Source organism: Micrasema longulum, unplaced genomic scaffold (genome assembly GCF_059751315.1).
Source record: "Micrasema longulum isolate JH-2025_06_02 unplaced genomic scaffold, ASM5975131v1 h1tg000834l, whole genome shotgun sequence".
Lineage (NCBI taxonomy): Eukaryota > Metazoa > Arthropoda > Insecta > Trichoptera > Brachycentridae > Micrasema > Micrasema longulum.
In genome coordinates, this window is record NW_028278026.1 from 198,972 (window position 1) to 212,339 (window position 13,368).

General features: G+C 33.6%; 1 protein-coding gene across 3 annotated transcripts; it reads right to left on the reverse strand.

Annotated features, from left to right (window-relative positions):
- Window positions 1–1,556: 1,556 nt before the first annotated feature.
- On the reverse strand, window positions 1,557–12,601 carry LOC148278726 (uncharacterized). Of its 3 annotated transcripts, none has more exons than XR_015823109.1 (7): window positions 12,465–12,601; window positions 11,051–11,124; window positions 9,348–9,472; window positions 6,709–6,865; window positions 5,371–5,484; window positions 4,054–4,200; window positions 1,557–1,896 (listed from the first exon to the last, which is right to left on the reverse strand). XR_015823109.1 is itself a non-coding variant. In XM_088230960.1 (7 exons), exons 1-7 carry the CDS (start codon window positions 12,547–12,549, stop codon window positions 2,655–2,657), a joined length of 993 nt encoding a protein of 330 aa, XP_088087086.1. In that variant the 5' UTR covers window positions 12,550–12,601; the 3' UTR covers window positions 1,557–2,654. The 3 variants fall into 3 exon arrangements, 1 of the variants encoding a protein (XP_088087086.1); XR_015823108.1 differs by having other exon boundaries at window positions 1,557–2,776; XM_088230960.1 differs by having other exon boundaries at window positions 1,557–2,945.
- Window positions 12,602–13,368: the final 767 nt, after the last annotated feature.

Sequence of the window (13,368 nt, forward strand, 5' to 3'; positions counted from 1 at the left end):
TTTTTGAATATTATTTTGTTATACCTCTCTTTGATTATTCGTGTTCAAATGTATTACATAAATAATTGAACATATTTTATTTATTTAAAATTGACCACATAAACCATTACCTTTAATCAATGGATTTTAAATAGCTATCTCTCTTATGAATTTACAGTTAGATCGGGGGTGCCAAAAGGTTTTCATCTTGGTCCATTTCTCTTTGTACTATTTATTAACTATCTACCTACACAATTTTCTGATGTAGAGTTTTTGCTATATGCTGATGATTTGAAGCTATTTAGAGAAATGAATTTCTCAAATTACATACTTCACCTTCAAGAAAACATCGATATACTTCTTCAGGGGTGCAAATCCAACCATTTGTTTTTAAATGTAAACAAATCTTTTCACATGTCTCATTCCAACATCATACTCAATTAATGACACTTTCATAATTATGAATGCATAATTATGAAAGTGTCTGTCTCACAAATTAAAGATCTTGGGGTAACTTTGGATGAAAAGCTTACCTTTACGCACTATAGAATGACAATTGCTAATAAGGCAGATGCAGATGCTGGGCTTCATTATCAGGGATACGACAAATTTCAGTAGCATCGTTTCTTCAAGTGTTCTGGTCCGATCACAACTGGAATAAGCTTCATCAGTCTGGAGCCCTTTGTACAATTGTGACTCTTTTAACTTTGAAAGACTTCAGAGGAAGTTTTTACGCTACATACAATTCAAAAAGGATAAACCTATAAATGAAATTTGCTATCAAACTTTGATGTCTGAGTTGAGGTTACCATTGCTCTCCGCCAGAAGGACAATTGCTTACCTCACTCTAATCTTCAAAGTGATACGCACCATAATAGATTGCCCAAAATTACTGTCCCTGAGAAACTTTCGTGTACCCACAAGGACCACCAGACTCCAACACATGTTCCAGTGTGAGTACAATAGGATGAACTTCACCCACCATTTTCCCCTGGCACGGGTCCACAGAACAGCCAATAATTATGCTGAGCTGTTGGACTTGCTCCACACCACTCCTGCCGCTATCAAATCAGATATCCTATCCACCTAATGGCTATCCCCTCAATTCCCCCTATTTAATGTGTTTCTCCACTCATCTTCACTTTATTTCCTTTTTCTTTTTTCTTAGAATGAATTACATGTTAAATGTAATAGCTGTGAGTTTATTTTTGTTATTTCCACAATATTTTATATGTACTTTTAACTGTATATTGTAAGAGCTCTCTGGGCGTTTATTAAATAAATAAATTAATGTGGCACAGCTTGCTCACTACATACAGCACACTGCATTTTAGAACCCCTCCACGTGGAAGCGATAAATATGTCTGTGCCACTCAGTGTGGTTCCAAACACTACATAAAAAAAATAACAAAAAAATCACCAAACGTCTGCTGACTGCGACATGGGACAAACACAAATATTTTTTTACTTCATACATACTTCACCCCGAATATTTTAAATTAAATATTTTAGGATGTGGATAATCCATGCTCACTCGTTAGAAAGTTCGAGAGAAATTAATAGCCAAGATTCAGAAATTTTCACATGTTTATTGTGGAATTTTTTTACATTCAACAAGGTTTTGTAAGTTTTCACACAAATAAGTTGCAGTTTATTTAAATCTTTAATACCCTCTAACAATAAAATTTCATATTAGTCATGCTAGTGTGCATACCAACACAAATATAATTTTACTATTGTTACTATTATTATTCATTATTGGCAGGCAGCCTTTGCTGATGCGCCTATACCTTCTGTATTGCTTTTTGTCTGTGTTCTTTTTCCTTAAAAAAATCATCCAAACGGTTTTTGAACTGATTGACCAAAATGGAATGGACAACTAGGCTTGACAATTTATTCCAGTCTGATACTACCCTGCTGGAAAGGAAGTTTTTCTAGAAATTAAGGTGGAATTGGGAACGATAGAGCTCCAGTTATGACTCCGTCAATTATGTTGAGATTTGATTTATACATCTCATGCAGGGGGCAGTCATAGTAATGAGGAAGTTCAGTGGTTTTTTTATATTTTTTTATTTGTTGTGTATTACAGACCATTAAACTAAGTGAAAAAAATATTTTTTAAATTTTTATTTAGCGTATTATCAGCGCTACGAATTTTTAAAGTTTTGTATTTCTAAAATAACTCCGCGTGTAACGTCAGAGGTTCATTTCCGCTTATTCTCATTCAGTTCTTCCCATTGGTCCAGAAGCGACAAGCAGATCGGAAATCTTCCATAGCTCTCAGATCATAGGTTGATTCACATGAACCATTGACGTCATTCAAAGTAGTGCGTTTTTATCAAAATATTTTTTATTATTTTTTCAGTACATTTTCAAGAAACTTTACAATAAAATTTAATGCTCTAATTTTTACCCCGCGCAAGAAAACATTTTTTGTATCCAATTTCCCGTAGGGCTGAAGTTCCTCATTATATATAACTTGCAAGTTTCTATCAAGTCCCCTATCTTCCATCGTTCTTCCAATGATGTAAGTCCTAGTGCTTTTAATCTATAGTGGTAAGGCATCCTTTTGAGTATTTTGGGGATTTTTATTGTGTGTTTACTTGGTTCACTGACAGCGTTCACTTCACAACATAGGGTTAGTAAATATTCAAATGCACAGTACCCTTTCATAATCAAATTCTCATAATAGTAAAAATTAAGAGAGAGACAAACATAAGAAGTTTATTGGCAACTATGTAAGTCGCATCGCTTTCAGGAATACGGGCATTTATCCATTCCCAATAACTAAATACATCTGTAAATATAAAGAATGTTTTAGTTGTTGTAGATTTGGCAGGTCCCGCTTGCGGCGAACTTGATCCTTTCTCTTTAAACGGAAGATGCAACATCTCGGAAGCTATTCCACCGAGCTTATAATCTGAGCCTTCGGCCGCAATGAAAGTTAGTGGCGCGCCAATGTCATGCTACAAATTAAACAAATTCGTGCTTTCAAAAAACATATTGGGTAAAATTAATATTCAAAACACTAACTTTGTGGTTTTCTGATTTTCTGTTTCAAATAATTTAACTATCGTCCTTAAAATATAGCTTGATTAGAATGACAGTTGTCAGCAAAAGTGACGACATAACTTTCTTGTTATGTAGAGTAGAGTACTTTACGGCTAGGAAATGAACTATTGGAGATGATGGACCAATTTATATACCTGGGTAGTATTATTACAAAGTTTGTAGACCCAGATGTGGAGGTCAAATGCAGGATCGAAATGGCCCGTGACACATTCAACAAAATTAGAACAATATTCTGCAATGATAAATTTTACTTAAAACTTAAGTAGAGAATGGTGAAGTGCGATATTTGGTCTATTCTGTTGTATGGCTCAGAAACCTGGACTTTGAAAGCACAGAATATGAACCGGTCGCAGGCATTCGAGATGTGGCTTCACAGAAGAATGCTTTGTATACCATGGTCAGATTTGGTCAGCAATGTAAGGGTCCTGGGAAGAACTAATTACAACAGACAATTTTTTAAATGTTTAAAGGTCCGTAATACTTCCTAACTGAGTCACATCCTGCGTGGAGACAACTATAAATTCCTCCAAGATTAAGGGGGAACGTGGACCTAGAAGAAGGCAAATGTCTTGGCTGCGCAACATAAGAGACTGGACAGGAATAAGGTGTGTGGAGGAGTTGTTCTGGGCAATGCAAGACAGAGGCCTTTTAAGAAGTAATTCTCAACGTCGGGGACATCTGATAGGGCACTAGAAGAAGAAGAACTTAAACAAGAGTCCTTTATGAAATTTTTTTAATGATTCAAATATCATTTAATCCAATACCTAATACCTACCCTAATGATGGGTAACCTATGACACACCAAGACGTTTTGGGTGAAACGCATTGTTTACGGACAATCATCGCCCAAGAACAAAGGATGCCATAGCGATAGTTCAAGGATCGGCAATCGATGCAAGCTACTTTTTATCCCAGAAACACATCTCATTCCATTCTTATTGTTAAAGGACAAAACTATGTGTTTTTTCCTAATGCCACCTGTCTATTATTTATAAGACTCACTCTGAAAAAAAACATGTTTCCAAATCCGCACAGTCGTTTATCCAAGGATGTGAAATTGGCTATTTCCAGGCATTCATTTTTGTGCTTCATATTTATTGATGTTACCATTTCTGTAAAGGAAGGAGTCTCGTAGGGGTAATAAGCTGACTGTAAAAACAAATAATATTTATGTGCACTTATGTAACAAATTATGAACATGATAATAATAATAAAAATAAAAATAATCATAGTTTATTAACAACAATAACAATTACTTTATCTACTACATACACACTTAGGCAATAGATTTCTCTGGATCATGTCTAGTCCGCCTAACTAGGTACAACCTGTTTTAAGGCAGACATTTTTATGCAAAAATAAACAAAAACATTACTACCTACTAGTTAATTTACTACACAGTTATACAATATTAATTTATTAGGAATGTATTTTGAGTAAATTTTCCGATTTTTCTCGATCTAAACCCAGTAACCAATTTTTTACAAATTTGTCAAATTGAATCCGGGTCATGGTTTTGCTATCTTTGGGTAACATATTGAATATTTTGGGGCCCAGAAACCTGAATTTTTTTTGCCCGAATTCAGAGTTTGTGATAGACCCCATGACCCATCCTCTAATAATAATATAATACATCTGTTGCCGCCAAATAGTTAAATCAGCCACTCAATTGGGTGGTAAAGCTGTTTATTTTGATAATTTGTGGGCATTTGTGCCGGCATTCGATTAAATGGCTAGGCCATTCATTGAATAAATTAAAATAGCATGTTGGCTGGTTGAAAGCTAGCCCTTTTGAAATGGCTCACCCAAAAATCGCCGAGTTTTAGGTTAGGATAGGTTGGATTTAGTTAAATAAAAATATTTTTTTTTTATTAAACTTTACTCAACATCTTAACCTTACCTAAATTCACACAACAAAATAAATTTAAAAATAAAACAATTATTTTTGTTTTATTGAAATCAATGAGGCTAAGCGGTGTTCAGCTCTTTCATTAAATGTTGCTTTCAACATTTTGGCTAAGCTTTCGTTAGCCATTAAATTGAATGCCAATATTTAATGAAAAGTCTAGGTGTCCAATTGAGTGGCTGATTTAATTATTTGGCGGCGACGTAACCAAGCAATACAAGCAGTACAATAAAAAATCTAACAAAAAAATAAATAATTAAGGAGCTTGTTAATTCTGGGATTAAAACAGTGCACTATATTATTAAACATCATTGTTACAAGACAAAAACTATATTTATTGCGTATCTGGTATTTAAAAAGGCATAAAAACTAGATTGTAAGAAAACATTAAGAAAAAATAAACATTTACTTACTCTGTTTATAAAGTTAAAATGATATGAAGTTACATTACAAGAATGATTCAAAACTGAAAACCCTGGCAAGTTTATTGTATTTATGAACATTGTTTTCATAAAGGGGACAGCTAGCTAAAATAAATAACACATAATTTAGTCAAACAATATAATGAAAGCGCCCCCCCCCCTTTCCGAAACTGTTCATAAAGTCTATTCTTCAGTTTCGCACATTCACCATCAATTCAGGGACGAAGGAGCATATGAAGCAAGTGAGGCTGAGCCTCACTAAGAAATCACTGCTATTCACCAGTACCTAATATGTATTTTAATTTGCATTATATCAACACATTATGAAGATAAAAAACTAGCAACCAATATAAAAATGCTCAATGATGCCCACAAACATGGTCCGTACTGTGTTACTTACTGTAGGTACCTACTTAACAGTATACATATTATATTTATCCTTAAAATCTGAGCTTCGCTGGAAATTTGGTATCAAAGATGCCACTGCATCAATTAAAAAAATAAAGGGGATTGCCAGCTGAAATATAGAACATATGATTCAGTCAAACAATACTCAAATATCATAACAGGGACTGACATCTAACAAAAATCATGTGAGTCAGTCAAACAATACTCAGATATCATAAAGGGGATTGCCAGCTGAAATATAGAACATATGATTCAGTCAAACAATACTCAAATATCATAACAGTGACTGACAGCTAAAATAACCTTTGTTTTTGTTCCAGTTACTGTCCTTATTCTAACTACACAATTTTTTGTTAATATCATTTTCCTTTTCTCCCTGACAAGATTTTTTAATAGAAACGAGTTGTGTTACGGTAGACCAATCATCATCATCATCACAAACTGCCCATGTTGATTCACTGCAGGACTTAGGCCTTGTCCTGTCTCCTCCACTCTTGCCGATTCCGCGCCGTCCTCATCCACTGTCTACTTGCAAATCTCAGAGTATCATTTGACCATCTCATTGGTGGCTGACCTCGGTCTCCACTCGAGAACATGCTTTCCCCATCTATCATCAGATATCCGAGCAATATGGCGGGCCCATTTCGATATCAACCAACCGATCCTTTCCATCACATCACATACTTCGGTTTGACTACTGATCCAATCATTTCCCTTTCTATTATCTTAATGGTATTTCAAGCATAACGAGTTCCATACATCTCTGTGCAGCTTGCAATTTATGAAAAGACTACTCGGGCAGAGTCATAGTCTCCGTGCCGTATGTAAGGATAGGTAGGACACATTGGTAGATTGTTAGACAGTGGACACATTGGTAGATCAATATAGAAAGGTTACATTAGAATATAAACTGGTACCTGCCTCTATCAAACAAAGATCAGCATCCTTTTTTTCATTGTAGTTTCCGTGAACTTCAATACTGTTTGGAGAACGTTCAGCTCCCAACACATTAAGATTTGTCATTCCCGCACGGACTATTATATCAGATATATCAAATCTAAAAACCTTATCGCCATCACTAAAAATTCCAAAAATACATTTTTTAAGTTAAAACTAAATCACCATCATTTCCCTATCCACACCAGGTGGCGCATAGGGTTCTGCATTAGTACTTTTGCAGTGTATATATATCAATTTTATAATATGAAAGGTAAATCAGTCTTACACATCAGGTGCCCAGTCTAGGTACAGTAAAATATTTCAGTATATAACCAACTTTAAGACCAATACCGAAATAAGCTGCATTTGGTTTACCAATGCAGAGCCCTTGGCACCATTAGGTGCGGACAGGGATATTCACTTATTTGCAGTCAGCATTACTGTATAAATTATTTAACCAATTACATGACTGTGGATGAGGGGGAATAACATTTCAAATACATCTTGTGACAGTAAATAAATTCCCAAACATGTGCATACGAGTATACATATATGCATACATGTAATATTCACATGTTATTTTTAGGAACAGTTTCACGAATCAGTTTAATTTGTGAATTAATAGTATTCTTCTTCTCTAAGAGCCTTGTCAGGTATCCCCAACGTTGGCAATCACTCTGGCAAAAGTCTCTCTGTCTCATGCTGCCCAGAAAATTTGCTCTAGGGTCCTAAAGCCAGTCCAGTCTCATATATTTCGCAGCCAGGACATCTGTCTTCTTCCAGCCCTTCGGTGACTCTCAATTTTACCCTTCAAAATTAAATGAAGCAAGTGTTACAAGTGTTACACATTATTTGCCCCAAATACAAATTATTATAAACTTTTAAGGTGATTAAGAGTTTTCTGTTTGTTCTAGCTGGACTTAAGATTTTTAATTTCATTATAAGGTCTGTCCAAGATATGCATTCTGCGATGCTACCACATCTCAAAAGCTTCCAACCTGTTCATAGTGTTCACCTTCAGAGTCCAAGTCTCACAGCCATACAACAATACAAACCACACGTAACACTTTACCAATCTTTGCCTTATTTTAAAGTTGAGATTTTAATTGCAGAAGAGGGATTTCATTTTGTTAAAAACAGCTCTTGCTGCCTGAATTCTGCATTTCATTTCTATATCTGGGTCGAGGGTCTCTGTTAGAATGCTGCCGAGGTACTTAAACTTGTCCACCTTTTCAATGTCACGACCCTTCAATTGGAGCGAAAATGCGTAGTCAAGTCGTCAAATGTATTCATTTTTTGACTTTCCTCCACTCCTTGCATGTACTTACTACTCAGTGGGAGTGGGAGTAGAGAGGCATGTGGAAAGCTCTGAATATCTCATGTGATGAAAACCATGTTGTTCCTAATATGAGTACCTAAACTGTTGTATCTTATGTTTGATAGTTGTTGTGAATTTTTACAATGAAAATTTAAATGTTCATGGAAGCAGAGAGAAAGGGAGAAAAGTAGAGTAGCAATACAATGCCTTCTCCTTTTTATGTAGGTACTTTTTATGTAGGTACTTTTTATTTAATATTTATATTTTTACTTTTTTAGAATTCAATTATTTTTCCCCTCTCCTCCTGCATTCATAATAAATTAGTGTGAAATCTGTAATTGGTCTTACTTTTTTCAATTGTTCTTTTGTACCTTGTTTTATATAAAGTCTGTATGATTTCATTAATAAATAAATAAATAGCAAAAGTAAAATATCTGTGTTACAGTTTTAAAAATAATCTTTCAAAAATTAACATATAATAAACTATTGTTATTATTATCAATATTGTTTATGTTTAAAGCATTAACTTTTTTGTCAAACATTTTAACTAATGTTATTAAATATATATATTGAGAGAATGTCACATAGCTTTAATGTTTGCATAAAGAAACACATGAGATCTTTAAATAACAATATTTTTTTAGAGTTTGCTTATTATCTTGTAAATTCCAATCACAATTTTAATAAGTATACATTCAAATACTAAAAATGGACTTAAATGAAATAACATGAAGGTGAATAAAAATAATACTCCCCCCCTAATAAACAGTCAAATATATTTTCAATATAGCCCAATTTTCAATTTAAAAATTAACTCTTCTTCCCAAACCCCCCACCCCCACCAATTCACCAGCTTCATAAATATTATTAAGGTAATTTCTGAAAATATATAATTAGATTAAAGTCAGGTGTATTTGGATTAAAAACACATCAGTTTGACATAAAATACTAGACTAAAATTGAGCTTTAAAAATTGTAAACAAAATTGCATTGGTGAACATATGTACAAGACGATGTCATAACATTAACCAAAAAAACTGACATACATAAATATAATTCTAGACAACAACACTGCCACATTAAAAAAGCAAGGACAAACACAGGACAATAAAAATACTAACCAATGGATTTAAACCTTACAATGACTCCCTTATCTTGCTACTTACAAAATTACATTAGAGACAAATTACAAAACAACCTAAAAAGCACATTATGACATCAACCAGACGAGACATAACAGGAGGTTTATTTTAACTATAAATAATCAAAAAATATTGTACGTTAATGATGAAATTATGCTTACTTTCCAAGACAACAAGAGGCAGAAGTCAAAACATATCGGGCTGTCAGCAGAGACCCGGGGCATTGGTAACCCCAAATGACGTTTAAGGGAGCCGTATCCGGATCCACACGTTGAAAAAGGGCTACCTAAATTTTGAAAAGTTTTTTAGACATTTTGTTACATTCCTCGCAAAATAATAGTAAGAATAATTAAAAAATTTGTGAAAAGTTAGATTGACCCTTCATTCAAAACATGAATTAAAAAAATAAATTTAAAAATATACTTCACATTTTTTTATTTATTTATGAAACATATAATGCAAAAATTACATATTATACTCCCAGGAGTTATTAGAAACTCATTTGGGACCGTACATAAGAAAAAACTTTTTTTTTTGAAAATACATAATATCATACAAATTAATACATCCGAAATAAAAAGAAAACATTATTGTATAAGAAACATAAAACACCATCTTATATAAACTACATTAATAATTATTAATATCAAAAAGATGTAGGAAATATTTTTTAATTGCGACACTTCTGGATTTTTTATTCAGTTTTTCGTGTCTTAGCTCATCAGGCAGTTTATTATATTCGGAATGGCCAATATTTTCCAAGGACCTGCTGCCAAACTTTGTTGAGCGAAACTTAGACACATGAAGATTCCTTGAATAATGCGTATTGTAATTATGAATATTATGACCAAATGTGTGTTGATAGAATTCACAAAAACGTGTTCTGGCGGAACATTAAAAATAAGTTTTTTGAATTATAAACGCAATATGCTGTGACTCAAAAACATTTTATGTGCGTGCGTATCATGTTCCGCACAGCAATGGCGCTGTAATGGCAAAACAGCATATGTGTAAGTTGTCCTGGTAGAATGCAGTATTCTGTCACTACCTACTGAAGTTTCTTTTTTTGCGCTTACAGTATTGTGTCATCATCAATTTCTTGGGATGTAACAATAGAAAAGTTCATATGATGTAACTAGACGAATGGAATTGATTGTCCAAAATGATGCATCTACAGTTACCGCATGCATAACCATAATACAGGCGCACTGTTTTTGGCATAAAACTAATAATAACTACACATGTTATGATACAATAGCAATATTAAGAATAACAATCCAAAATAAGAAATATCAATAAATACAATTAATAATATATTATATTGATACACAATGTGTTTAATGTGTATTTCGGGCATGTTTCAAAATAATGTTAAATGTTTCCTTCGGCACGTGTCACCCAGAACATTATTTTTATTATTTTTAATGTAAAAAATAAATACATAAACTATACAACAATAAATAAATTAATTGTTCACAATATGTAGTTACAAACATAATCCAATTCACAAAATATTAGAATCATTAAAATTAATCGAAAATAAGACAAATACATAATTGTGACAATAATTCATTATTTTATAATTTGTGTTTTAGTGTGCTTATTGGAAGCTTGGAGCTATTGCCATTGGAGCTAATAAAAAAAATTATTAACTTTCAGTGGATAAATTGATTCATTATACTAGTCTTTATTATGAGGAAGAGAGGAGTGTTTATAGAAGGGATAGAAAAGTTGGTAATTAATAAGAACAAAGGAATAATGAGACAAATATCTCAACGCAGATGAAATTAAAATACTTTATAGAAGGGATGGAAAAGTTGATGAATAATAGACGCAAAAGTAACATATTGTGATTACAACTTACCAAGTATCTTGCAGAATTTTTCTTAGTTTGGTTTAGCACATTCCATTTATAAAAATTTGAAGCACTGGATTCACCTTAAATTATAAGTAAAACCAATAGACAATGTTTAAGGTGAATCCATAAACAGACACATGCATCGTTTTGCAAATATTGCATTTCCATGAACAATTCTAAATAAACAGATAGGAAATCAAAATACACATGCAAACATTCATGTTAGAATAAGATGTACCTACATATTTTCTTTTTATATTTTTAACTCATTGCCATAGCTATACACTGGCAGACAGCTTAATAACAAAGCAGTATTTTGTTCAGATACTTGTACAAAACTTGTTTTTTCCACATTCGCTCCTAAGTGAAGCATGTGAACATATGCATAAGGCTCCAAGAGACCATATCGCTAGCTTGCACTCTCCCCTCCTCCCAAGTCAATCCCGCATCCCTTAGTTCCACCGAAAGATCATCATCGACGGTCTTCCAGGACGGTGGGAGCCCGTAAGTGTGAAGGGCTCCTGAGCCATCCGCTGCACGTGTCCAAGGAAGGTCCACCGCCGCACCCTTAAAACTCTCATTATAAGAAGCTGTTGCATCAGTTCTCGGACTCCAATATCAGTTATGAAATCTTGTCCTAATATTCTCCTCATACACCTACTCTCAAACTCAGAAGTTTAGAGTTGTAGGTTTTAGTAATGTGCCAGGATTTATACCCATATAGGAGTACGGCATTATACAAAGTCAAATAATCGGCATTTCGTTTTGTCTGAATATAAACTAGAGTTTCAGATAGCGCACACTGTGTCAAAAGTTGCTCCAGCAATATCTAGGCGAATTGCGAATTCTTTGAGCATGCCACCATACTCAGTTAAGTGAAATTCCAAGTATTTAAAACTCACTTACAAAAAAGGTTTTTTTTATGTTTTAAAAAAAATATTCCGACGCTTTCTCTAGATACCTATATGGATAATTGTTTTAATAAAAACCATCGCCATCTGTGATCATGATAAAAGTCCATTAGAGAATAGAGAAAAAGAAGGCAATTACCCACTAATAGAAATGCCAAAGAGTTTGCGCTAGTAATGTGTGTACATAGAATTAGAATAGTCTATAATTCTATGTGTGTGTATTTAACGTGTTATTGCTAATTTAAAAAAAAAAAATATTACATTTTTTTTGCACCACAACAGGCCAGGAGGCCTAATTACAGTGGTGAATTACATCACAGAGCACCCAGGCTTGAGAAAAATCACATTTTAATTTTTGTGTTCTCACCGGGAATCGAACCCGGAACCTTCCGTGCGTGAATCAAGCGTCTTGACCACTACACCACGGAGGCCGCCACTAATCACTCATCACCCATACAGTAAAATTATTTATACGATAAATTTATCGACCCATTGGCATAATTACAGACCTTGTCGTCTCTGTCGTGGGAAACAAAATACACATTGTATCAAAATTATTAGAAAAACCAAATAAGATAATAATCTCATTTTCATATAAAATATATTTTCAAATATTTATCAAAACATGTCAAGTAATATTATGTAACCAAAACAGTTTTAAATTAAGAGTTTTACCTCGTGTTGTCAACAACTAATTTAATTCAAACATTTAAGGGCACCAAAGTACCTACTTATTTTTTTTCATTTATTGAAATAATAAATACATTTTTCATTCATAATCACCATCATTCCATCTGCACCCAATGCTGCATAGAGCATTGCATTGTTACATAAAATGCAGCATAGGAACCTCATTCATTTTTTACATGTTGGTGAGGAACACGACCACCTCGTAGCCTAACAGTCAGCGCATTAGCCAGCCATGTTAGAGGTCTCAGATTCGATTCCCGACATGGTTGACAAAAAATATTTGTTTGAAATGCTGTGTTTTGCTTCCAAATAGATCAATCGGTTACTTAATTGGACGGCTATTCATTTAATTATGGCATTCAATTGAATGGCCCTAGCCATTGAATGAATTAAGATAGCTTAACGTTCAACGTGTTTGCTGGTTAAAAGCAAGACCTTTGGAAACGGCCCAACTAAAAGTCGCCCGGTTAGAATTAGTATAGGTTGAATTAAGTTATTAAGTTAAACTATGGGGTGGTTATGTTACTTGCGTTCATGTAACAAATAAGTGAGACACCTATGCTGCATCTTATGTAACAGTGCAATTCCCTATGCACCATAAAGTGCAGATGGAATGATGGTGATGATGATTAAAAAACATATTTTTTAATTTTAACAAATAAAAAAAAAAAACAGGTACTTTGGTGCTTTTAAAGTTAGTTACAATTAGTTACTGGCAACACG